The sequence below is a fragment of the Mya arenaria genome, chromosome 3 (genome assembly GCF_026914265.1).
Source record: "Mya arenaria isolate MELC-2E11 chromosome 3, ASM2691426v1".
NCBI lineage: Eukaryota > Metazoa > Mollusca > Bivalvia > Myida > Myidae > Mya > Mya arenaria.
Window position 1 is genome coordinate 25484510 of NC_069124.1, and position 25875 is coordinate 25510384.

Genomic DNA, 25875 nt, shown 5'->3' on the forward strand with positions numbered 1-25875 from the left:
ACCTGCATAAATTTCGGAAAAGATTCCTTTATATTTTGATTTCAAGATACCCTTATAACACCCTGTTATTTTTGCATATGGACTTTTGTTTATTATTTTTTTCGAAATTTTACAAAAGAACAAAACCCCTTCTTGACATTACCTCGAAATATCAGCATTCTTTCTTCATTAAAAGTGACCCAACTCGGGTATCGACAGACAAAAACTGTACATGACACATAAAGCATACAAAAATATTGCCAACTTTAATATTATGTCCAATTGCATCGTAAAGGAATTCCTGAGAATATCACATCAATGGAAACAGTGCAGAGACGGCTTTATTGTTTTAAAGAATGGAGTTAAAACTTAAAAAATTCAATGAAATGAAATAATTATGGTTGAAATTCTCATTATCATATGTAACAAAATTAAACATAGATGACTGATTGTGAGTTTATTGCTAAGTAGATCTTAAAATCTGTTAATATAATAATTCTATTTTTTGAAATTCATTTAAATCTGTAAAATGATTAAATTAAAAAATATATGAAAAGTTAATGCTAGAGGGATTGCATTAGACATATTCTTCCCTATCAACCGACTTAGCCTCCGCTTCTGCGAAATCCACATTCTCAGCGTCTGGCAGTAACGCTATGTCTGTAAACACACCCACAAGTTTCTCAAACTTCGGCCCCCAGTTCAGAAGGTCATCCCAGTTAAATGCACTGTTAATGGCCTTGGACTGACCTTGATTATCGTCTGATGACCTTTCATTGCTTGAAAATGAATTTCCACCTGAGTCTAACCCGTCCACTTTAAAGTTTTTGTTATGATATGCACCATCTTCATGTTCTGTTTCTTCTTTGATTTTAGAGAAAATTCTATTCGTTGGATCAAAATCATTTCTCGGTTTGTCATTTTCATACTCAAACTCTGAGCATGTGAACGAATCATTGGCACTGTCATCAGAACTAGAATCTGGTGGTTCTAATAATACACTAGTGTCTTGGTATTGTTCAAATGGCTTTTGCATTTTACGAGTATTATTTTCACTGGACGTTGAAAACGCTTCCATCAAACTTGCTGGACTTTCCCGTGGCCTGGCATTTAATCGATCTACCTCTTCTTTCGTCAAGAACTTTCCATTTTCATAATTATGATTTAAGACTTTATTGGAATTCAGGTTACCGTTCGGTAACATTTGTCTTTTCGGTTTATTAGGAGTTGAGTTGGAAGTTTTACTTCTATGACTGGCAAGACTGTGTTCAGAAGTAGTTCGACTACCACCATTCAGGTCTGTTACGGGCATATGGTGCCCATGGATGTTCACAGTGAGTGGGCTCGGCTGCACGTTTGGGCTATTTCTTGACAACTGATTCATCATTGGGCTATGTCTAGCACTTGGACTGTTTCTGGCAAGATCGTTCATGAACGGAACACTGGATACCAAGTTAGGACTGTCTCTCATTCCGTGGGAATGGTAACTGTGGTTGCTATGATTACTATTGTTATTATAATGTCTGGAAGAATGTTTCGATTGTGAATGATCAGAATGAGCTTTGTTTTTCCGGCGTTGTTTGCCGTCGTGGAAATGTCTATAGTGGTCTACTACATCTATATCTGAAGGAGCTATACTACTGGCGTTCTCAATGTCATAATGCTCGAGGACTTCGCCATTTAAGTCCCGCAAGTGCGTGACATCACTCGCATTGTCAATTATCACAGTTCCATCCTCCATCTCCAGAGGCATGGCAGTCCGATTAACTTCAGACTTTATAATGTCAGGCTTCACTAAGTGCCCATTTAATTGTCTACTGTAATTACTATGGGCCAACTCTTGAGCAACATGATTTCTTATGATCAACTCATCAATGTTATTCTCCCCATAACCACTGTCAGGATTACTATGCCCGCTGCTGTTCGCGCTCTTAGCAGGAGCACCAGCACTCAACTGCTTTCTTTTTAAACACTGTTGCCCACGCTTTCTGAACACAATGAATACTATTACAATGACTATCAGCAAAACTACGAAAAACACAATCATTATGATAATCCCGATGCTCAAAGCAGGCCCCCCTCCTGGCGGCTGGGCACAAACTATTGCTTCCCCTTCAATTGTACATCCATTCCCATTACACACATTATTCGTGCACATGTCCGAGCACCCATTCTCATATCCAGCAGTGGCTACAATCTTATATTTTTCTGTCTCCCCGATCATTGGAAGCTGCTCACCGTCGAGCTTGAATACGGAGATACAGCCCTGGAAATCCTTAAAATTTTGGTTGTCAATGGTAACAGTTGATGGAGCACCACCTATCGTGAAATTCTGAACCTTTGGGTAGTTGAAGAGGAATGGATCCAAGGCAGACGTCTGGCTTTGCGTCCCATCTAGAGATAATGTAGCATCTTTTCCTGGAAGTAAAACGAAGTTAAGGGGGGACTTGTAACAAAAATGCCTCAAGACCATTGATGAATGACATCAAGAGTAATCTTTTAATTGAATGTCTTTTTATTGTTTAATAGCATTTATTTGATGTTAACATGAAGCTTAAGGATAAAATATAGCTCATTTCATCAAACTTGAATTTTAATACTAATACTATTTATATCTCGGCCATTTGCCAGACACGTATTGTCTATTTAGTATTTAGATGACTGAAGAAACACTGAATTTGTAAATCTTTCTTACCATTTAGAGAGACAGTGACATTGTGCCATTCACCATCGGACACGTTGATGTTAGGAGTGATGACTGATTTCGACCCGCCATACTGGGTGACTGTAAACTTGACTGATCCATCAAACACCTGTTGAAAGAGAAACAATAGTACATGATTTATTAACTGATTCTCAAAGGATTTGATTTGATAAGTGAGAAAAACTGTATTTTTGGTTGCCCTTTGGAAAATAAAACTTATAAAACTAGATGTGACTTTCTGGACAGAATACTATTAAAATTATACCTAAAACATAGCATTGTATTGTTTGTTAAATGTATAAGTCATAATTGAAATTACATCAATGTTCATGAATATCACTTCTATCTAAATCCAACATACCGAGAGTACACAAAATCTGTTGCCTTCAGCGGATGCAAACATGAGCATGCCATTTGTCTGTGTCGTACGGAATCTCAACATGAGACTTGATGAGGTAGTTGCCCGCCGTCTACGAGACCCATCCACCAGAAGGGCATCTCGTCGGGCTGTCTCCCGCATCTTGATGCTGATGTACGTAGCTGGGCTGAATCCTATGGGCTTCAAAGCTGGTGGAAAGAAAACAAGACAGAGGTTATTGAATATGTCACAAGTAAAAAAGATATCTTAGGCCAATAAAATAGTTTAGTTTTGGATGACCCGACCCTACCCTACCATATGACTGTTGGTAAAAAATTCAACTTTTACTCCATTAACCAACAATGACAATAACTTTCATTTATAAAGCCTAATAAAAAAAAAAGATAAATAAATAAAAAAAATCTACCTTCCCTACCTATTTTTGAAAAGGATGTAACCCTAACCAAACCTCTTTTTTCAGCCTTATAGTTGATATCGTTTTGTGAAATATTTCTTAATTTTTCTGATCAAAGCTTATGAAAATGTTAGTTAATACATTGACGTAATTAACACTGATATTAGTTACTAAATGAAACTTCCAACCCACCTTCTTCACAGTGTGTTCCCATAAAGCCTGGTGTGCAGTGACAAACTGCTCCTGTCCACTCCGACACACAAGCACCCCCGTTGGCACATGTGTACCCGGCGCATACATCACCGGCCTCACTCCGTGGACAAGCCCGCTCGATCCCCGCGTCACTCAGACTCGTCTCACCCAGGAGCTCCACATCGTTGATCGTGACCGTCTGCATGCAGCCAATAAAGTCATGGCTAGAGACCTGACCAAGGCGGTCAAGTATTGTGTCCATGTTCTTTACGCCACCTATCAGTAATGGGTGGTCGTTACGACCGAGGGACCTGAAAAATAACAAGTACTTGTTTTAAATGGTTGATATAATTAAACTGCACTTTGAATACATCAATAATTAAACATAAAATATTATGAAAATAAATTCAACTTCAAATTTGATTTTTATATAAAGAATGAAAATAAATACATCCACTAAAAAACATATCAAATGCATATTTCAAGTGAATGATGAACAAAATATTCAGGTTTTTTTTATCGAACTAGATGATTTGGAATTTTATGTCAGTTTCCAAAAGTTTATTGAAATTACGTTTTCATTTACATGAAGTAGTAATACCATGAATTACTGTTCAGTGTATCATGCACACATTGTATTATCATTAACAAAGCCTGCATATTATATTTTCATTTTCCCCTAATGGCACATGACAGACTAATCCATTCAATGTAAGATGAGATTTTAAAAAAGAAATCAAGGATAATCATTTTAATTCAAAGTGACATTTAGATAGAATGCACAGCCTTGTTTCATTCCTAATCTTTCCCCGTCATATTATTCCCATTTATAGCAATTAAATAGCTTAGTTGACCTTTCCAAATAAACAAGCAAATTTATTCATGCCCAACAATGTCAACAAAAACGCACCACAAATAGCTTTTAAAGCGCACCTTTAACTTTGCGTAATCTCAATGTTTGAGCATATGTGAATTTCAACGTTAAAAATCGTCAAAAAAGGATTTAAGTAAAAGAAACATATAGATAAATTTCTATGGAAACACACGTGTCAAATTATACCGGATCAAAGATACAACAGAACTTATGAATGCTTTTAAATCCCAGTAATCATATGTATGGCAAGTACTACACTACGACGGAATTTCAGGACTTTAAAATGCACTACATTCATCATTTTTGCATATTTTAAAACTCGAAATGGTGGGAAATGTTCATAGGGAATGTCAAACAATATTATCTTTTCAGAACATAATTTATCTCTTCATATTTGACATGTCTTAAGAATTTAAAACACACACAAATGAATCAACGACTAACAATATTAAATATTTGCACGAATTGTTAAATGATGGTTTATTCTATCAATGCACCTGCACAAATTTTTAAGACACTCGAATCAAAACCAGCATTTTTCATACCTACAATAATGACAACTTGTGTACTTGTTTAAGAACTGGTCTATTTTTTAAATCCACTAAAGAAGTGCCAAGACAATGACATTGACAGGCACACTACGGTAAGAGCAGTTTCAAGAATGATTAAGTCATGTACATCGCCAATATCAAAAATGGTGCCTTGGAGCTAAAAAAATGCATTGATATGGTCATGCAGTTGGGGGTGACACTAATAATTTCACACACTTCCATGCAAGGATGTTAAACATTCAGTTTTTATCCTGAAAACAGACGGTCGTATGTTTGTTAAGTTTGATATTTGCATTCAGATTGTAAGGAGTACGGTACTTGTACGGTACTTTTAAATGTAATGGAATTAAGGATTGATTCTTTTATTTATATTTACAAAGTCGCTGACGAGCATTCATACTGCATGAACGCACAAAATATAAGAATTAATCCTTATATTTACATATCCACTTTTCTTTCATTTATTTTGTGTTGTTATATAGATCTTGGTTTAATGACTTTCGCTTTTATTAAGAAAATAATTGAGATTTTTCATTTGTGTTTTTTATATGCATGACCCAAATCTTTCTTGTGTAAATTCGCCTACAGAGGCCACGAAAGGTCGACGACTGGTTCATGCAAAATGAATGAGTTTTATCATACAAAAAATAAAGTGTGAATGTAAATATATATATGGGCTTTGAAAATAATTTCAACTGAAGTCTTAGCCCATTAGACCCTGCCTTGGGTCTAAATCCCTCAAACTTCCAACTTAATTTTCAAGATTTGCAGGATAGGGATATAAACATGATCCTGAATGCCCAGAGCAGACCTTGTTGGTGGATCACTTATAACATCATTTTCATCATTCATTAATACAATAACAATACCGAAATAAATTTGCTTAGGTTAAATACATCAGCATCAGTTACATTATAATCCTTATAATATCAAACCAAGTAGACTTGTTACATACCATTGTCCTGGGATGTGTGTTTGGTTGTAGCAGTTTGAACCAGTCTGGCATTCCTCACACCCTACAAGATTCTCCGGACATCTGTCCACCCACACTCGCACAGTCTAAAAAAGTAAAATATTCATTATTCCTTACATGTCAGCATTTTAGTATGCATAATGATTTCTACAATTCTGAATCAGACTAAGCAGAAAAAAAAAATCATTCAATTTCAGCAGTGAGAATGGTTGAATGCGATAAACCCTAAACTTTACGCAAGGCAACCAGGGTGCTGAGTAGGGCACCTTGGCTTGTTCAGGGCATAGTCTTGGTGTGGGTCACATGGCAAACCATCATTTAAAGAGCGTTAGATTGAATTTGAACATATATCCAGTAGTTTACTAGTTATTTAAAGCAAAAAAATCCACAAAACAACATTAATCATCATCCTACTTTTACACAGTAAACCAGAACTAACCTGACTGTTGACAACAATCCTAGCCTGGAACCATTTCCCAGTGTTCACCAGCGTAGAGACGGACAGACGAACAGTTGACCCTGAACCTACATTGGCTGCAACCTCTAGCTGACCTTTTAAGATTTGTACAGCCAGGAATTTGCTTGAAGCTTGACTTGGGTTGTACATCACCAGAGCGTTCGCTTTCTCAGTAGCGAAAACTATTTCCATACTGGAAAGTGATGTCACTGCAGGGTACTCCATGTATGATGTCTCAAAGAAGCCAATGCTTGACTTGTCACATGTCAGTCCAAAATATCCATAGTTACATAAGCAGACATATCCTTCAGGCTGGTTTTCGCAAGTCCCATGAACACATGGACTGGTTTTACAGAAATTCTCGCCATCTTGACACTGTTTCCCGAAATACCCATCAACACATTCACAGGTAAATCCTCCCAGAGTGTTTTGACATGTACCACCATTTTTGCAAAAGCCAGGTGATGCGCACTCATTGATATCCTGGTCACACCTGTTACCTGTCCAAGTTTCTGGACAACTGCAGGTGGGCACATTGCCATTGGTTACACAGGTGGCTCCATTCTGGCAGTAGATGTTGCCGCAGGGTGTGGCTTGTTGACTGCAATCAGGGCCGGTATATTCGGGTTGACACACACAATATGTGGTCAATTTGAGTGTGGGACTTGAAAATACTTGATACGGTGAATCTGCTATTTGATTGGTTCCTTGGACAGTCACATGACTAGCACACTGTCCACTGTTTTTACATTGGCTTTCTTGACAGCCACTGAAATCTAGGCTTGCGATGTATTTTCCAATATCCTTCTCGATTCGACTTTTGCCTGATGACAGTTTCTGAACAAGTTCAGATTTCTTGAAGTATTCATCGATGCCATATGATGCTGCAATATTCACAAGGACACCCGAGGAATGTCCGCTTAACCCAAAAATGTTTATTTTATCTTGTGGCTCAAAGACGCTTTTCAATGCTGAGAGGAAGTCAGAATACAAATGTTGAATGAAGTTTTCAGGAGTTGTATCTGCAATCTGAATAACAGTGGAATGTTCCAAAGTTGTGTTACCAAAAGTGCTGACCTTAACAACAACATCATAGGTGACAGACTCGTGTATTCCATCAGTTGATTCAACAGATATGGTGTACTCGGGATCAGATGGAATCTGGCTCATTTTCAAATTGCAACCATCAACGATGGAAAACATAAAGGGATTGTTTGCTCCAGCCAATGAGCATGAATACGACCCAGTTGAATCATCATCGAGGGGTCGGATATTTGCAATGGGGCCTGATGGCAGTTGGCCTTCATAAACTGACAAGTATATATCCAGATACCTTGGCTTTGGAGGACTATCATTCTCATCCAGGATTATCACCTTAAAGGTCAAGGTTGATGTTTGCCGAGGCTGACCTGAATCACTCACTACTACTGGAACAGCGAATTCAGAGTTTGCCGATTCCCGATCCAGTACTGCCTTAGTTTTAACAACACCATTGGACTCAATAGTGAAGAACTGATAAGCAATGTGGCTTCCTGGCTTGTTGCTGTAGCTATATGGTCCCTTATTGCCAGTACCATCAAGGTCATCAGTAAACTGGGTCAAGGTTGTTACCATAGTACCAGGAGCCTGACCCTCTCTAACTGAGGCCGTAAAGTTAGTGAAGAATGGGCCATTGTCGTTAACATCTTCAATGTTGATTGAAACAGTTGCTGAGCCTAAAAATAGAAACATTAATTATTAGACTTGATACCTGGGAATATTTGACTGCATATTTGACTGTACTCCTTCACCTGAACAATTAACTTGCGGTAGTTTTGACACTTAATTATAACATAGGATAAAATATACTGTAACATAAACTTTGTGAACCACAAGGAAATGCCATAAACAACAAAAGTAACTTAATCAAATAACAATGCATTGTATTTGGAAGGGTATTTGAACATGCAAGTCAAAAAATTAAATTATCTTACTATGTTACTTTAATTGCTATGATACTTACCAGTTTCAGGTGGTGACCCAGTGTCCACAGCTCCAACAGTCACGTTATACACTGCCACTGTCTCCCTGTCAAGGGCAATATTCCCAGTGGTCGTAACTATCCCTGTTGATGGGCCAATCTTGAACATATTTTTGACGTTACCAGCCAGAATTGTGTATGTAAACGTCTTGTCTGCTGCATCAAAGTCTGAATCCACAGCTTGCACTTTAACCACACTTACATCGGCTCTTGTTGTATCTTCTCGGATATATGCTTGGTAAATGTTTTGCGAGAATTTTGGTGGATCATTTGCATCTTGGACGTTTATTTGAACTTCACAGATATCAGTGTCGTTGCCTCTCACGCTGCCCCAGTTTTTGGCCAGAACTCTGAGAGTGATTTTTGGCGAAGATTCGTAATCAGGTTGTCCCGATACAAGAATATCACCGGTGCGAGGATCAACCTTGAAACCTTTAGCATTACTATCACCGATAAGGAAGTAGTTGACAATTCCATCAGGACCGGCGTCATTGTCCTCTGCCCTCACTCTACCAATGGGAGTGCTGACATCGGCAGATTCACTGACCGAGAAATAATATACATCCTTTGTAAATCTTGGAACATATTCATTCACTCCATCAATTGCAATGTTGAGAGTCATGGTACTTTTATGACCAGGTGCATTATTCGACGCCATAATCATGAGGGTATACTTCTCCTCAGTTTCATAATCGAGGTCACCGCTGGTTGTTACAAGACCAGTGGAAGAATCAATGAGGAACTTATTCTGGCCATTTCCCTCGACAATTGCATACTGGATGACAGCATTCTCACCAGAGTCGGCATCAACAGCTAGTGCTTGATAAACAGACACGCCCCTTGGAGAATTTTCTTCAATAAAGACTGTATCAGAGCTTCGACCAAACACTGGGTCATTGTCATTAACATCTTGCAACTTCACAAGGTAAGTGATGGATTTGTCTTTCGGATGCAAAGCTTTATCCTTAGCAGTAACTGTCAGCTGGTAATCAGTCTCTACTTCATAATCCAATTCATTTTTTACCGATAAATCACCAGACGCCTTGTTCATACTGAACAGATCATCATCATTTCCCGCAGTAATGAAAAATTCAATCTCAGCATTCAATCCGTAGTCGCTATCTTCAGCTCGGAATGTTTCAATCAACGTTCCCACTTTCTTACTCTCCGGAATTGTTATCTGGCGAGACACAGGAGCTATAAACACAGGGGCGTGCACATTGACGTCAGTGACGACCAAGTTAACAGGAACAGTTGAGGAAAGTGGGGCGAGGCCCTTGTCTTCTGCCTTAACCACTACTTGGTATTCCTTGTTCTTGTGACCTGACAGACTGGATTTCACAGACACAATACCTGGAATAAGACAATAATTGATTGAACAACCTAATAGTATAATTTTATGCAAACTCTTTCCATTGAAAGTTCAATGTAAAATAAAGCTTGTTAAGATGTTGTGATGTCTTTTTTTTCAAGTTTTGTATTTTGTCAAGTGTATTCATAATGAAAAGAATTGAATTTGAGGCGTGATGGAATCACAAATATTAGCAAAGTAAAACACAAGACTTTAACAAGCATGTGTTCTGTTTGTGGTGGTATTTGTGTATGTGGTGTTTAAACATTTGTGTCTCTAGCTCATTGTCATTTGGACCCTTGCCTTGTTCACCTACACAGATTTTATTTATTTGAAGTTGTATTATTCCATTGTATTATTCAAACGAGCACATACCTGAGACGCGGTCGATGGAGAAGAGCTGTGTGCCATTGCCACTCACAATGTCATACTCCACTTCAGCATTTATTCCATAGTCATGCTCATCCCTGCAATTATTGAACGGATTATAGATTTTTCATAAACTTATAGATGTGAATCTTGTAAAAGATGATAATTTATATCATATCGCAATTATTTCACTAGATACTAACTCGTCAACCCAAACAAATTTGACAAAATAAAATATGCAATAGAAAACAAAAGAAATTTTATTCTTAGAAAAAGTGATAAAATGCTTTTTATATTTGTATATGTATGAATTTAGACTGTATCGGAACTTTGACCAAACACCAGATCATAGTCATTAATGCCTTGCAACTTTACAAGATAATTGCCAGATCACAATTCTGTATATATCAATTTCTATAACAAAATGTGTATACTGAATATTTATGTTTAATAACAGTATTTAGTTTCAGCACTTACACTGCATGTACAGTGACCACACTGTTGCCGACTGGGGTACCTTCGGGAACCGCATTTCTGTACGACGTCTCACTAAACTCCGGCCTGTGGTCATTGTAATCCATCACGTTCACGTAGATAAGTCGTTCTGATGATCTTGCAGGTGTGCCGAGATCTCTTGCAATAACTATCAGTTCATGCCTGTTCGGCGGTTCTGTGAGGTCGTACATGGGGTCGAAGGTTAATTCCTCTGCAGATGTCAGAATTCCTGTGTCACTGTCCAAGTGGAAATAACTCGAGGCCAGTTTCAGTGAGAAATAGGTCACATTGTTCGGTGAGCTGATGTCGCTGTCAGATGCTCGAAGCTTGCCGATGACTGAATCAATCGGCATCTGCTCTGTGAAGCTGAATGAAAATGGTGGGATTATAACTGGACTGTTGTCGTTAACGTCCATTATGTCCACCTGAACATTACCATGTACATCATGCGCACGATCGTTGGCGGACACTCGTAACTGGTAACTCTTGATCATCTCAGCATCTAGACTCTTACGCAACGTGATGTTGCCACTTGGGCCATCAATGGTGAATGTTCCGTTAGCATCGTCAGTCAATGAGTAAGAAGCGATGGCATTTGCTCCAATGTCTCCATCCGAGGATGTTACACGAAGCACGAAGCTCCCTACTTCCATATTTTCGGGAATTTTGACTCTGAACTGTTTTGTGAATGAGGGGCGCTCATCATTTTCATCGAGAACCTGGATTCTTACGGAAGTTGTGGAGGACATTGGCTGAGCTCCCTGAAAATAATAACAGAATTAGATTTTATTCATAAATCTATTTTAGGATATATAATAATGCCCATTAAAAAAGCTTCTAATTATCTTCCAAAAGTTGAGAAAAAAAATGGCCATCTAAAAGGTCTTGAATTCCAGTCTGCCTAACTTCGACAATAAAATATTGGCGATATTATAGATCTTCAGATATTTCTTCCCTGTTGGTTCATCAACTATATTTCAAGTACATGAAACAATTTGATGTTTATTCTTTTTTGTTAGTTATCACAAAATTAATGTATAACTGTAGGCCTTCCAATATATCAGAATTTCATTCATCTTTTTTTTTATCCTATAATATGATGGATATTCAGCCTACCTTGTCGGTTGCTGTAACTACGAAGCCGTAGGAGTCAACTGTTTCTCTATCCAATTTATCGATTGTTACGATCAGCCCAGTACTGCTAGAGATACGGAAAAACGCTGCATCGTCTCCAATGATCGCATACTGCAGTTCGCTGTTTGCCCCGGAATCTGCATCAACGGCTGTCACAGCTACAAGGGAGGTGCCAAATGGGCTGTTTTCTTTGATGTCAACTTCATATAATGTCTGCGTAAATATTGGCCTGTTATCGTTGAGATCTTCGATCCTGACAACAACTTCTTTGTATCCTGAAACAGGCGGGCTACCATTCTGTCTTGCCTCGACCCATAGATGGTATTCACTCAACAGTTCATAGTCAACAACATTCTTCACATAAATCCTTCCGGATTTTGCATCAATTGCAAACGCGTCTCCTATATTTCCTCCAGCAATGCTTAAGGTCACTGCAGCCCCGTTTGAAGACTGTGCAGTAACCGTGGTGATGGTGCTATTTGGGTTAAGATTCTCAACGATACTGATGTCTGTAGGTACTGAACCAAAGGTGGGTGGGGTAATTGTCTGACTGGAGGTCATTGTGACCGTCACTGGTACGGAGGAGGAAAGTGGATTGCTGCCCTGAAATTACAACAAGAATTTTACGTAAAATTATCCATCCATTCTACAGCAAACCATTTCATGTTCATTAAAAAAGTATTACTAGTTGTGTGAAAAATTAAAATGTTAATGTTCGCTATTTTTTTTCCATGCAAATGTTTTTGCAAGACTTTTATCGATACTAATAATAACCCTATACAAGTGAATTAACAATACAGTTACTGCTTAATGTGAATTCAAACTTCGTCATGAATTTTCCAATTAAAACAGTCAAGACATAAAACCTATTATGCAAGCAAATCGCAAATCCAAAGAAATACCTTATCTGTAGCCTTAACCATAAAGGAGTAGGTTTTCTCAATGAGGGTCCGACTAGCAGTGATAACCCCCGTTCTTGGGTCAATGCCGAATGAAGATGCATCTTGACCAGTCAGGCTGTATGTGAGGAGTCGATTTTCTCCTACATCAATGTCAGATGCTGTGGTTCCCAGAATGAAAGTACCTGCAAGATTTCAAGTGTGAATTTATATTTACAAAAGACGTATAATTTTTCTGATTTCATAAGGAATGAATTCTACTACGTAGACATACCTAGTAATCTTTTTTAATAGAAAAATACGAAAAAACTGCGAAAACATAAATTAATTGTAAACTATGTGGTACTTCTGTTAGTAAGTTTCAATGCATTGTACACATCGATACCAAGTATATGTCAGTTTTCGATATTTTTTTTATTTTTTTTCGCTATTACTTCATACGGGATACAGCCCCTTTAAAAGGAGATTGTTTGGGTTTTTTGCCAAATAAAGTATAACCTTTATATATGACATCACAAACATTGGCTGATTTTTTCTCTTCAAAATGGTGCTAAAACACAATGCACAATAAATACCTGAGCCGGCAGGCAAGGGTACATCCCTCTCATATCTTTCCTTCTCAAACGCTGGTGGGTTGTCATTTTCATCATCAACATACACACGCAATGTAGCAGTCGCTGTCAACGGCAACAGGCTTGTATCCATGGCGATGACCTCTAATGTGTATTCATCAACCTCTTCTCTGTTCAAGGTCACGAGTGTTTCTATGCGACCAGAGTTCGGAGAAACAGTAAATTTTCCAGCAGCATCATCTTTTAGACTGTACCTGTATAAAACAAACATTGGCTTAAATAAAATGTTTGAATATTGTGTGTGATGCGTAAAAGGGACACTAGTGTATTCATTTCAGAATTATTAAAAAATAGCCTGCATATTTAAAACTATTTGATATTATTTATATTTTGTTTTTTGTTTTGACATAGAAAAGCAATGCTTCAAAAAGCAAGGCCTGTTTAATTATGAAAAAAAATATGACAGCATGATTATTTTAACTGCATGTCAAAGGAATACTCTTATTTACATACTAGAGTCAACAAGTACTCAATTTTTTTATGACGAAAATCTTCAAATTGTTACAATAGAAGGACAAGGCCATAAAACCAGGAGGAGTTTCTATCTTTCATCTTTAAAAGGTAGGCTTTGTTAGCTTCTAGACGTTTGAGTTACTCAGTGTACAATGTAAATACCAGTCTGAACAATTCAACATTCTAATACTGTACACATTTAAACAAATTTGCACAGCACTGTGAAACATACTGTAATTCATGAAATATATTTGTTAAACACTCAAGTCTTCTTTCCGAATTTAAGCACCAAAATTGCGCAGAAAGATCTGCATATTCAAGTTCAAACAACTGGGCAAACAAAGATGAAACATCAATTTTAGCTCCTTGTATGCGAAATTAGACAATTACGGAGCTAAATATCTTAAAGTTCAATTAGAAAGTCACAAAACAGCTTTAAGGGATTTCAAGCTGTCGATTTTATCACATTGAGAACTCTTCAAAATGCAATAATTTACTAATAGGCAAAAACTCATTATCCAAAATAAAAACGTTTCCCTTTGAAAATTAGGATAATTTAGTGCCTCTTGAAAAATTAAGAATACGTTTTGATATCATTAGATCCCAGCCTACATTTCAAGTTAAGATTTACGGCAAGTACAGGATCATTCCTATTAACTCAGATTCACTTGAAGCCATGATGACACTGGCATGACAAGCAGAAATTAGTTTGTAACCATATATACATATTGAATAGTCAAGTAAATTTTGAATTTATGTGCCCTCTCCTTAGGACACCCAAAATAACTGCAAACAGAAATTTGTCTCGAGGAATACGTATGTTGGGATATTCAAAATGAATAAATTATGGCTCCATCGATATTTTTGTCATTTATTTAAATTCTAATAGCGAACCAGTTTAAGGGTAGAAAAAAAGGATTTTGTCAAAGAACAAACACTTTTGTATGAAAGGGAGGTTATTGCAGATGTGTATTCTCCCTTGCCTTATCAAGATAAAGCTATTGTATATTTTGGATCAATTTTAATCAGAACTTTGCTTTTTTTAACAATGCTGTTAATGTCATTGTTAACTTTCAACAGCAATGTCGTTAGTCATATTGTTTGCTTTAAAAAAAGTTCTGAACATTTGGCCTCTTGTGATTAAAAATTGTCCCTTTTAAATTCTCTGATATATTTTGATTAAGTTATGCTGGGACATACGGCAGGGTCAGGTCATGATACAGCCATTATGAGTGCAGGATAACCTAAATAAACTCTATAGCAACGAGGAACAAAGTATTTAAACCCACTTACACAATATGAGCATTGACGCCCTCATCTTTGTCAGTGGCTGTCACGATGATGACGCTCGTGTTGGCAACCTGGTTTTCTTGCACGTGAGCCAAGTACATCCCCGTTTGGTCAAACTCAGGTGCGTTGTCATTCATGTCTTCAACGAAGATTGTCACCGTTCCAGATCCTGTCAATCCTCTTCCATTGCCTAAAGATGAACAAAATTTTATAATACTTCATAAATAGACATACAGTTGAATGCTGCTGGCTCAAACTCACTTGGACCGAATTCCTTGTTGGCTTGACCAACTGGATGTAAAGGACCTGTTTCATTATATTGACGGTACACACTACCCCTTGAGTCAAATTTTCCGAGGCTCAAGACATTTTTGCCCATCCCTCGAAGTTCGAGCCAACAGGTTTGGACTGTATATAGCAAATTATAAAAGTAATCTTATTTTCTATTGTATTTATTTTTTAGCTTTATTGAAACTCAATTCAATTTTTTTCTACTCTTTTTATAACACTTCTTTTAACCTTATTTCATGATAATTTATGCAATTTTAAAACAATAGAAATAAGATAGAATAGGGCTTATAGGAGATAAAACAGTCCTACAGACATGGCTAGTGGCAGAAACAAATAACAATCTCTTTCATCTACATCCAGTATAAAACAGCTAATATTTTGACTAAAATGTTTCAAATTAACGAAAAAAAATAATGAAAAACGGTCCCACTACAGTACAGATAAGAAAAGTTTGCAAAATTATTCTTGCACAAAATTGAATGCAATATTATTTTTTTCTGGTAATTATGCAATAATAGGGTACAATTAAATTAAAGATCTTTAATTTCAAAACATTATTAAGATTGATCTTGATTTATTAACAATGATTATCTGCATTTTCAAATCTTAGCACAAATTGTCAAGAGTTTATTTTAGTGCAATATTATAAGAAAAGAAAAATATAGCCGAAAGTAGGGGTTTTCTCAAAAGGATCAATTATTCAGATTTAGAAAAGACAGCTAAGAGAAATGATCGATGAAGGCTTACCATCTGTATAATAATAATTATGAAAAAAAATAATAACAATATTGTTAGAACTGAATAATATACAATGATAAAAATTCAATTCAATCCTATGTTTACATCAAATATCAAAATTGACAATTATCCTGTTCAAATTTCAAAATTTGACAGAAACAAAGATTTGTAAATAATTTCTTATCATTTGACCATTGACAGCCGTTGATGACCATTACCGAAATGCAAACAATATTTCTAAAATCAATGACTGTTATTCAATCCATATCTTACTTTAAGATTTCTATTATTTACTTTATTACCAAGTTCATAAGAGTTATATTCGAGTATATTATATGATGATTATATCTAGATAATATTTGTTGGTTCTCAACCATCGTCTCTTTCTGTTCTTATCAAGGGATATTATGCAACATACATTTAAATAAGAGTTCTAGGACTTGCTACACATAAGCTTATTGTCACACAACAAACAGGAATTCCAAGTTGCAAGTACAGATTCTTGTGTTATGGCCAAATGTAAACAGTTTTTCACAACAACTTCGCCAACAACGACAAGTCACATTGTGTTCAAATCTGACCTTAATGAAAGCAAAGCAATACAAATTTCATACATTTTTAAAATTAAACTTCCATCATATTAAAGAAAAGTGAAAAAAAATCAGTCATACATTTTTAAAATTAAACTTCCATAACATATTGGCGATAAGGTTATGAATTTTTCGTGTGCGAGGTGGTATACTCGATGTTCTTATCTAAATCTCTTGATCCGAATTTACTTAGGTAGATATGTGTGACATTTATTCCATTTAATCTAGTCCTTTCAGTTCACCATTTTAAAATGTAATAACAGAGATTTCCTTACAGACATCTGGCATTTCTATGCTCTTAAAACCTTAAGAAGATGTCAATTCAAATATGTACATGCATACAGAGCTTTCATGTGGCTTCCACTTATAATTAGAAAATATCAATAATTTGTAACACTTAGATCAATGAAAGCTAATCTGGTTAAGCAAATGCAATAATTTCTCTTTCCTCTTTACCTACTGTATTTGCATTGAGCCTTTCTAATTTATTTAAGACCCTCTAGCTTACCATTTACTAACTGGGCTTCGGTAGAACAAATATAGTTTTCATACTAATATTTGGGACTTTTTCCAATTTAATTGCCCTTGCTATTGACTATGAGGAAAGTGGCGAGAAAATGCATGTTCTCTCATACCAATCACTTAATCACGTCTTGGTTTGACGCCTAAAACGGCTATAGTTAAGACAAGAGCCTAAATTACCCTCAAGACAATCCAAATGTATGGCTTAATTATCTTAAGACTTAACTATCAATGCTAGACCAATTTCGTAGCAATTCCAGAGATAGTTTCCTGAAAACTGACTTTAGTGCCATAAAAGACAAGTTTTTGTATCTGATTTCACATTTTCATCGAAATTCTACCCTAAATTTCATCTTAAACTGTCAATAGTTGGATTGGGGCAACTCACAATCATAGTTTATTGTGGGTTCTTAATACACAAATGGGATGGTTGAATAAAATTGTTCCCTTGCTCATGATAAAACGGATTGCTTCAGTGTCTTCTTGGAGGAACATCAGGAATAAAAATTGTTTTCGTTGGTGATTATCAATTAATAAAACCACACTGGGGGACCAATCATATATTAGAATAATCTTGTGTTAAATTAAAAGAAAAACTTTGGTAAACCAAAGTCAAAATACTCGTATAAAGTTTCAGAATTTTTAAAATTTCTCATTTTTGTATCAAAACTGTATCCCACACAATTAATGGAACAGAAATTTCAACATCAAATTAAATGTAAAAATTTGAATAACATTTCTCAGGTATCATTTGACCATATTGAATTTACTTGATCCAATGGTTTACGGGTAACTAAACACCCACAAAGACACTGGGCCCAAATTACGAGACGAAGCTTCGCATGACAAGCCGCCATTTAAGGGATTTGTTAAGACCTTTTATGCGTCTCCATAACCAGCGTCCATGCCTAAGTAATGACTGTACATCCAGTAATTGAACTTCGTCAACAGGGTCGATTTGAAAAACCTAGGGACGCTGATAGTTCTGATGGTTTGCGGCCATCGTTTTCAATGTCCGGTGATAATTGAGTCAGCTGGGCTTCCAGCACAGAATGACACTGTGTTTGAAGTATAAAATGGTGCAGAATTACTTTTGTACATAATTGGATAGACTTGCACACAGACAGCCATGTTTGAAGTCTGAAATGGGTAGAATAGCTAAAGCATAATAATTGGACAGATTTCACAAGTATTTACCTGTTGTTAGGCATCTTGACCTATCATTGCTTTGTTACGACTTTTATATGGCTAATGTGAATTGAAATGTGATTATGTCAGGGTATTATGGACTAGTTCTCCATTATAAGGGCTATCAAATTTAAATATTCAATGCTCTTTATGTTATTTCACTACTTCTATTGATAAAAGTTAACAGGTCTTCAAAACGCAATTTTAAGTGAAAATGAGCCTGAATTTTTTGTACATTCCAAATCTCAGTTTGTATTCTAAGCATAATACTTAATTTAGAAATTAATGAACTCAATCTTATTCAAACACCTGATTGAAAATGCTACAAAAACATTCATGAACCCAAAATTCCTACAAAACCACAACATTTTCGCCATTCTGACATCTGTGGCATAGTTCTATTGATTTTGACCATTCAAACGGCTAAAACTATTTATTCAGGATTGACCCAGGCCTTTTAGAAAATCTACTCGACCATTTTCTATTACACAAACTAACCACATCGCCATACTATCTAAACTTTGTTTATGAATTTATACCCCAAATATGAAATTATTTGATTTAGGAATTACTTTTGATGTTTACAAGAATAATTCACACGTTGCAGAAATAAAACTTTAAAGTCAACAGATATAATTAGCTTTGACATTGTTAAACAAAACGGCAATGTTCAAAGTAAGCAATACATTTTAATTAAGTGATTTTTTTCCGCAAATAATATCTCGTTCTGCAAAGAGTTACATCAATTATCTCATTCTGAGCAGAGTTTCATGAAATCAATCATATTTTATAACTTAAATGGAGCATCCATCTACCTTTTTCTATGAATTAATTGCATTAAGTATTATTCATACATATAAAGCATACACAGCCCTAAACATGGCCTAAAAATGCCCTCGGCAAATTGTTACGCCGTGAAATAAGATGACGAATCGACAGAAAACATTCCTAAAAGCTCTGATGAGTATCTCATCCGAAATTTGCATATTTTGTTTTAATTCTTTCATCTTGACTACATCAATTATAGATAATGTGTATACATGTATTTATTTTTTATCAGCTTTCAGTATTTTTATGTTTCATTTCGATGGCTTTTTCACTATTTTTTAAAAAAAAATGATCACATGAAAGAACGCTCATTTTATTTTTGAAGCTAAAAGTCTGACATAAAATATTAAGATTATAAATGCATAGATTTAAGCGAAAAATCAGGGTGACTTCAAATTATTTTTATATCAACCTTACGAATTATGTATGTAGTTTAATCTTATTTTATTGTTAATCATAAACACACGTGATATACATATTTTCGACAAACAATATTATTGTACAATTGGGTTGGATCACAAGTTATGACAACATTAGAAAATGGCCCGCCCTGAATTATGTATGTCATTTTTACCATCCAATTTTAGGTGCTAATGTAATAAATAGGTCATTTTTATAGTTTAGGAGTACCATTAATGAATAGGTCTTTTTATAGGAAGAATTTACAATAAATTTGTATTGTCTAATGAAATGTTTTGACAGGTCAAGTCATAATTTCAACAATGGCCATAATTTAAGATCTAAGAGTTTGTCTAATCATAATCAAATTCTTTGATGTTCAAAATATAATGAAATAGACATAAACTAATGATTTATATACAGAAATGTAAGGCAATGCTATTACATGATAGCTACTTGTACTTATACAGCAGTTTCGCCCTACCTGGCATATATCAAATATATTGCTCTTAAAATGACAGCTTCTTTTGAACTGTTTTCATTTAATATCTTGACTTTTATGTACTGTGTTTAAACAATCAATGAATTACAATTACTAATCCCATGAGGATTAGCAAAAAGAATCAAAGAATTAATTGTACTTTTCACACGAAACTACTTTTTAAGTATTTTGCTTTAATCTACCATCCAGAATTAAACAAATACTTGAGGAAATTGTCAGCATACCTGATAAAAATAATATTATGAAACAACATTCCTGCATTATTACTTTCTGTATTTTCTTTTTGATCTGGCCTACCGGAAAAAGTGGTTTATTCTGTTCTCTAAACAAAACCTAATTATCCCTCAAGCACATTTCTGTGGTAAAAAAACTATACTATATAAAAGATTTGACTAAAATATCGAAATATTACATGACATCATGCCTATTCAGTTTTTCAGTGATAAAAATGCAGTTCATAATTAAATGCCAATTTCAAATTGTAGTGAACTAAAAATGCCACATTTTTTTTGTGTCCAGTAAATTCTGATTTAATTTTACCAATTTTTAAATTAACTCATAACTAGTCTATGCAGATACTGATGTGAGTTCATAAAGCTCTTTTCCATGAGTTGCCTTAATTTTTCTTCGTAAATGCAAAATAATGGCACAGCACTTTATAGGCATAACTAAATGTTGCTGGGTCTCTTACAGCAAGAACCCTAAGATGTCACCTAATTTATCATTCAGCATACCTGAATCAGTAGCAACAACGGTGAGGATGTACGACTCGCGCTGTTCTCTATCAAGCTTTTGAAGTGCCATGATTTCACCAGTCGTTTCACTGATGTTGAAGAGACTTCGGTCTCCAGCTTGTATCTTGTATTGTAGCTGATTGAACGGTGGCGAATCCTGATCGATTGCCGAAACTTGAAGAACGCGAACTGGACGATCCATATTTTCTCGAACATATGCCATGTACGGAGAGTTGAGAAATATTGGTGTGTTGTCATTGAAGTCAATGATAGTGATGGAAACAGTTGCTGTAGAGAAACGAGTGTTATCGCCGCTATCCTCTGCTTGAACGATCAGCTTGTACTCTGAGACACGCTCGTAATCCAGATTTTTTTGCACTCTTAAAACACCACTGCTTTGATCTAAACTAAAATCAAAATTTTCATCACCAGAAAGCACATAATACTTCACAATTCCATTTAATCCGAAATCCAGATCAGTTGCATTCACTTGAAGAAGAGTGGTACCAATCATGACATCCTCCGAAACACTACCTTCGTAAAACTCTGGTGTAAATACGGGGTCATGGTCATTCTCATCTTCGATATTAATAAACAGACTCTGTGTAGCCATCAAAGGCGGCCTGCCTTTATCTTGAACTGTAACGATCATGCTATAATTTGCCACCAATTCTCGATCCAAGTCAGCAGAAACTCGTAGTTTTCCGTCACTCACTCCAAGACTAAATGGGACACTGCCAGTATTTGAAGAAACACCAAATGTAAGGTCGGAGTTTGCTCCAATGTCAAGGTCGCGGACCTTCACTGTGTGGACCACTGTGCCAGTCTGAGTGTTTTCACGGACACCAATGACAGATGGCGTAAGAAACTCTGGGGTGTAGTCATTGATGTCCAGCAGGGAAATCAACACCTGAAAGAATCCATTTACATTTACATAAATGTTATAAAATAACATATTTTAAATACTCGTCTCCTTACATATTTTGAGAGTACCTCAACACTGCTTTTGAATCTACTACAGAAAACATACAACATTTACATTCAGTCATAACCTCATCACAAATTAAACAAGGTTCATATCCCAGGTAGGCCATATGCAAACATTTAATATCAAGCCTTTTAAATTACAACTTGAGAGAGTGATTTGCATGAAATTTATAAGTCTTTCAACCAAACCTTTTATTATTATGTTATACATTGTATAGAAGTCAATTATTGTTCTTTGATATTCAAATTGTATTAATCATTCTTTCACCTTTGCTGTTGCAGATGGTCTAGTCTCCCAGAATGTTCCTCTGTCCATTGCCATGACAACCAGTGTGTAGTTGGGCATGACCTCTCTGTCAAGGGCAGAGATCACATGGATGACCCCAGTGTCAGGGTCAACCTGGAACTGACCTTTGGTGTCACCGGAAAGCAGCTTGTAGGTAACCTGGCCATTTTCACCTGCAAGTATAATATAGAATAGGAGTTTTCTTATTTAACACATTAATGTGATGATCCCCAGTGTCAAGGTCAATGTAGATTTGACCTTTTGAGTGGGAGCTTTGTAAACATGTAGATCATACACTATTTGCACAAGCAACTAAATCATTGGTTACCTTATATGTTTTAATTTACAAATTAACAATGAGATGAAAATTATTGTTATGATGACCCCAGTGTCAAGGTTGACTCAAAATTAACCTTTTGAGAGATCAACTAAGAACACAGGGTTGACCTTTTGGGTCATCCTACAAACTTGTAAAATTATTACTAAAGGGAGAGTGCATTTAAGAAGCTGATTTCTGAAATAATTAACTATGCAACTACATGACCAGTACATACTCATAATCACATTTGCTAGAGAGATGTTTAAATAATGGTCATCATTTTCTTCTCTTTATTTCAGGTGAAGTCAAGCGTTATGGCAATTGATATAAATTGCATGACTTTGAGACCTGACAGTAATAATTTATTACCTACAAAAACACATTGTGGAATAGCAACTTGGGAATAATTAACTAATGAAAAAGAGAAATCAATATTTTTTATCTTTGATGTAAAGATGTTTTTTGTTATATATGACAGTCAAGAATGACAGGAAGATATATTATCTAACAGTAGCTAACATTGAGCATGGTTCATAACTTCCAAGAATAACTTTCTGATTGATTGTATGGACTCTGGCAACTATTTTCTCTACAAAAGGCAGAAGTCAAAATGAATGGAGTGTGAAGATGAATAGCTTCAAATCTGTTTTTTGTACATCAAGTTAGGCCACAGATAATAGATCTTTTGATTCTCATTGATAAACTCCACCCTCCTTTGTCCAATCTCTCATGCCTAAATATTTTTCCCTTGACTAAAAATTAAATACGCTATGACAAATTTAGTGGTCGAAAATCGATGAAAAATTGAAAAAATGAAAAACAACAACCCAATCCTTTTTTATTTTATTTTTCTTGTCTGAGCAGACACTTTCAGATCCCTCTGCAAACACCTCACTTTCCCCAACAAATATAAATCTTTTGATATTAAAGAAATTGTTATAAGTTTATACTCTACATATTTATCAGACAATTTTCATGAAAAGGAAGCTGCGCATTTTTTAAGTGGTAATTCATCACTGTAGGGTGATATAAAACCTTTGCAATAACTTCAAACTGATCTTCTAATTTTTCATCAGACACTTTCGAATGGCTGTAATGTTTAACCTCTAATCTTTTTCTATTTGCTTCCAAGTCAGAGATGCTATGTTGGTAATTGCATCTTAATACCCCCCTGTTTGTATTATTAAAATATTTATTAAAGAGGTATGGAGGAAATTGTAACCTTCTGGGCCCAAAATGTAAAAACCTCTTCTATCTTTTTTAATTTATGAACATTAAATTATGTAAAAACAGCTTCTGTTTTCAAGTGGATTTTCATGCTTTTTCCCAAAGTAGAGTTTAAAGCTGCACTCTGACACAGATGGACAGTTTTGACCTTTTTGATATATTTTTTAATCAGAATCAGCTGATTCTGGCAGCAATGCCTTCGATTCAGTCATTTTGATAACTCACAATAAAACAGATCTCAAATGCTTAGTAAACTGCCCAGAATTTCATTTTTCTTACTGCGCCAATAATGGATTTAGCCGTACAACACCAATTTTCAAATGCAAACTTGTTAAACTGCGATCTGCTGCTTCAATGTCATTACAACAGCCTATAAAGAAGCAACGCACACAGTGAATGCTAATAAATGCCAACACTCGAAATTTTAGTCAAGAGGAAATAATTTCAGCAAGAGTTATGGGACTTAACACTGGAAACAATCTTGGTTGAGATAGCTACTTCAGGCAAATCAAGAAACCCATAATTAAGCAACCATAGTTACCATATAGCTAATAAATAATAATTACAATCGGCCAATTATTTTCCAGTCAGTGCCAATTACCCGTGCACATGGACAGAATGAAGAATGAATGCTCATGCCTTTCATATAGACACTCATGGCTTCCTCTACCTACATGTCTCTAACAAGTGCTCCACTATGATAAACTGCTGAAACAATTGAACTATCTCACTAAAATCTTCCAGAAAGCCCTCAGCTTTTAAGTGATTCTGTTGAGAGAATCTGAAAAGTTGTCTTCCAACAGACAGCTTCCAAAAGGTTTTCATACATATTTCAAAAAGAACTTTTTTTATAAATTTGAACACAATTGAAAAGCACACGAACATGTTTTGATTCATTAAAATTGACCGTCTGATATACCTGTACACTCAATATTTAATGTACCTTTGCAACTGTATAAGCAGAGTCATTAATATGCTCAGGCGTTTTTCCTCATGCAGTCTTTCAAGCTCAGGCATAACTGGACAAAATCTGTAATCATCCCTATGAAACTTGCTAAGTGCAGCACTTGATTTGTGCATATTTATAGTGAACACATGTAAAAAGTTTCATGTTCATATTTACGGATCCATTTTTGCACAATGGCATCAAAACTTGATCATAACGACAATGCCTGCGCTATTTTTTATTCAAAAGATTGACAAACTCATTACACATTGCATGAGCGATACTAGTACATCATAAATTGCAGTTTCTCATCATAATGGTCTGCCATATTTCTTCCCAGAACATGGTTTTCTATCAGGAATATAGTCGCCCGACAGTTTATATATCATGCACAAGTTTATGTTCTGAATAAACAACCATACCCTGATAACATTATAGGCACCCATATTTTAGACATTTCAATCATCCAGAAATGATGTCAGAATTTTTCTCAAGACATTTGTTCCTCATCAAAATCATAAGCAATTCACTTCCAGAATAATGTTCTATGAGTAAGTACTTCTGGCTGTCTTAAGTGAAAATAATGTTCTGTTTTTAAGAACAAAAACATCATAAAATCATGAAACCAGTGTATCATATACATTAATGTAAGGTTTTAGCCAGGTTCAAAGTTAAAAGGGACAGTTTCAGTGCTGCAGTGTAATGGTAGAGCCGCATTGTTTCCGGCTTTAAAGAACTAATAAAAAAAAAAAATTGACACAAAATGTATCATTTGATTCCTTGATCTGGTTCTGATAAATGTGTTTAATTGAAAAAAATTCAGATTTCAACTTCCAGATATATATAGTTTGTATGTAATTATAATAAAAAAGCATATAATAAGCTGTAAAATAATTTTTTATGAGAGGACCTTAAAAGGATTTTTTTTAACCATTTATAAAGGATTCCCTTCTAAGAAGGCTAGGGTGCACAATCATGCTGGTCTGCATGGCAGCAGACATGCAGGTGCTTCCAAAAAGGGCAGGGTGAAGAATTCTCCCATAACTCTTTTAACTTAAACTCCATAATGTTACAAAGAACTTGTAACCATGATCACAACTTCCCTTCAACACAATAGATCATGCCCAAGATTAATGTTGCTTTAATTCGCTTTGACAATAATTTGTTTGTAA

At 35.5% G+C, this 25875-nt stretch overlaps 1 protein-coding gene across 1 annotated transcript in view; it reads right to left on the reverse strand.

Moving 5' to 3' along the window:
* Positions 1 to 421: 421 nt before the first annotated feature.
* The window catches only part of LOC128226950 (protocadherin Fat 4-like), a 64109-nt gene continuing 38655 nt past the window's right edge, over positions 422 to 25875 (reverse strand). The window contains exons 5-19 of the mRNA XM_052937078.1: positions 22194 to 22384; positions 20939 to 21848; positions 15150 to 15336; positions 13347 to 13597; positions 12775 to 12956; positions 11855 to 12475; positions 10721 to 11499; positions 10250 to 10341; positions 8506 to 9876; positions 6486 to 8218; positions 6029 to 6132; positions 3649 to 3959; positions 3045 to 3250; positions 2675 to 2792; positions 422 to 2397 (exon numbers count right to left, since the gene is read on the reverse strand). Coding sequence (XP_052793038.1) covers positions 557 to 2397; positions 2675 to 2792; positions 3045 to 3250; positions 3649 to 3959; positions 6029 to 6132; positions 6486 to 8218; positions 8506 to 9876; positions 10250 to 10341; positions 10721 to 11499; positions 11855 to 12475; positions 12775 to 12956; positions 13347 to 13597; positions 15150 to 15336; positions 20939 to 21848; positions 22194 to 22384 — 8897 coding nt within the window. The 3' untranslated portion in view covers positions 422 to 556. The remainder of the gene's footprint in view (positions 2398 to 2674; positions 2793 to 3044; positions 3251 to 3648; positions 3960 to 6028; positions 6133 to 6485; positions 8219 to 8505; positions 9877 to 10249; positions 10342 to 10720; positions 11500 to 11854; positions 12476 to 12774; positions 12957 to 13346; positions 13598 to 15149; positions 15337 to 20938; positions 21849 to 22193; positions 22385 to 25875) is intronic.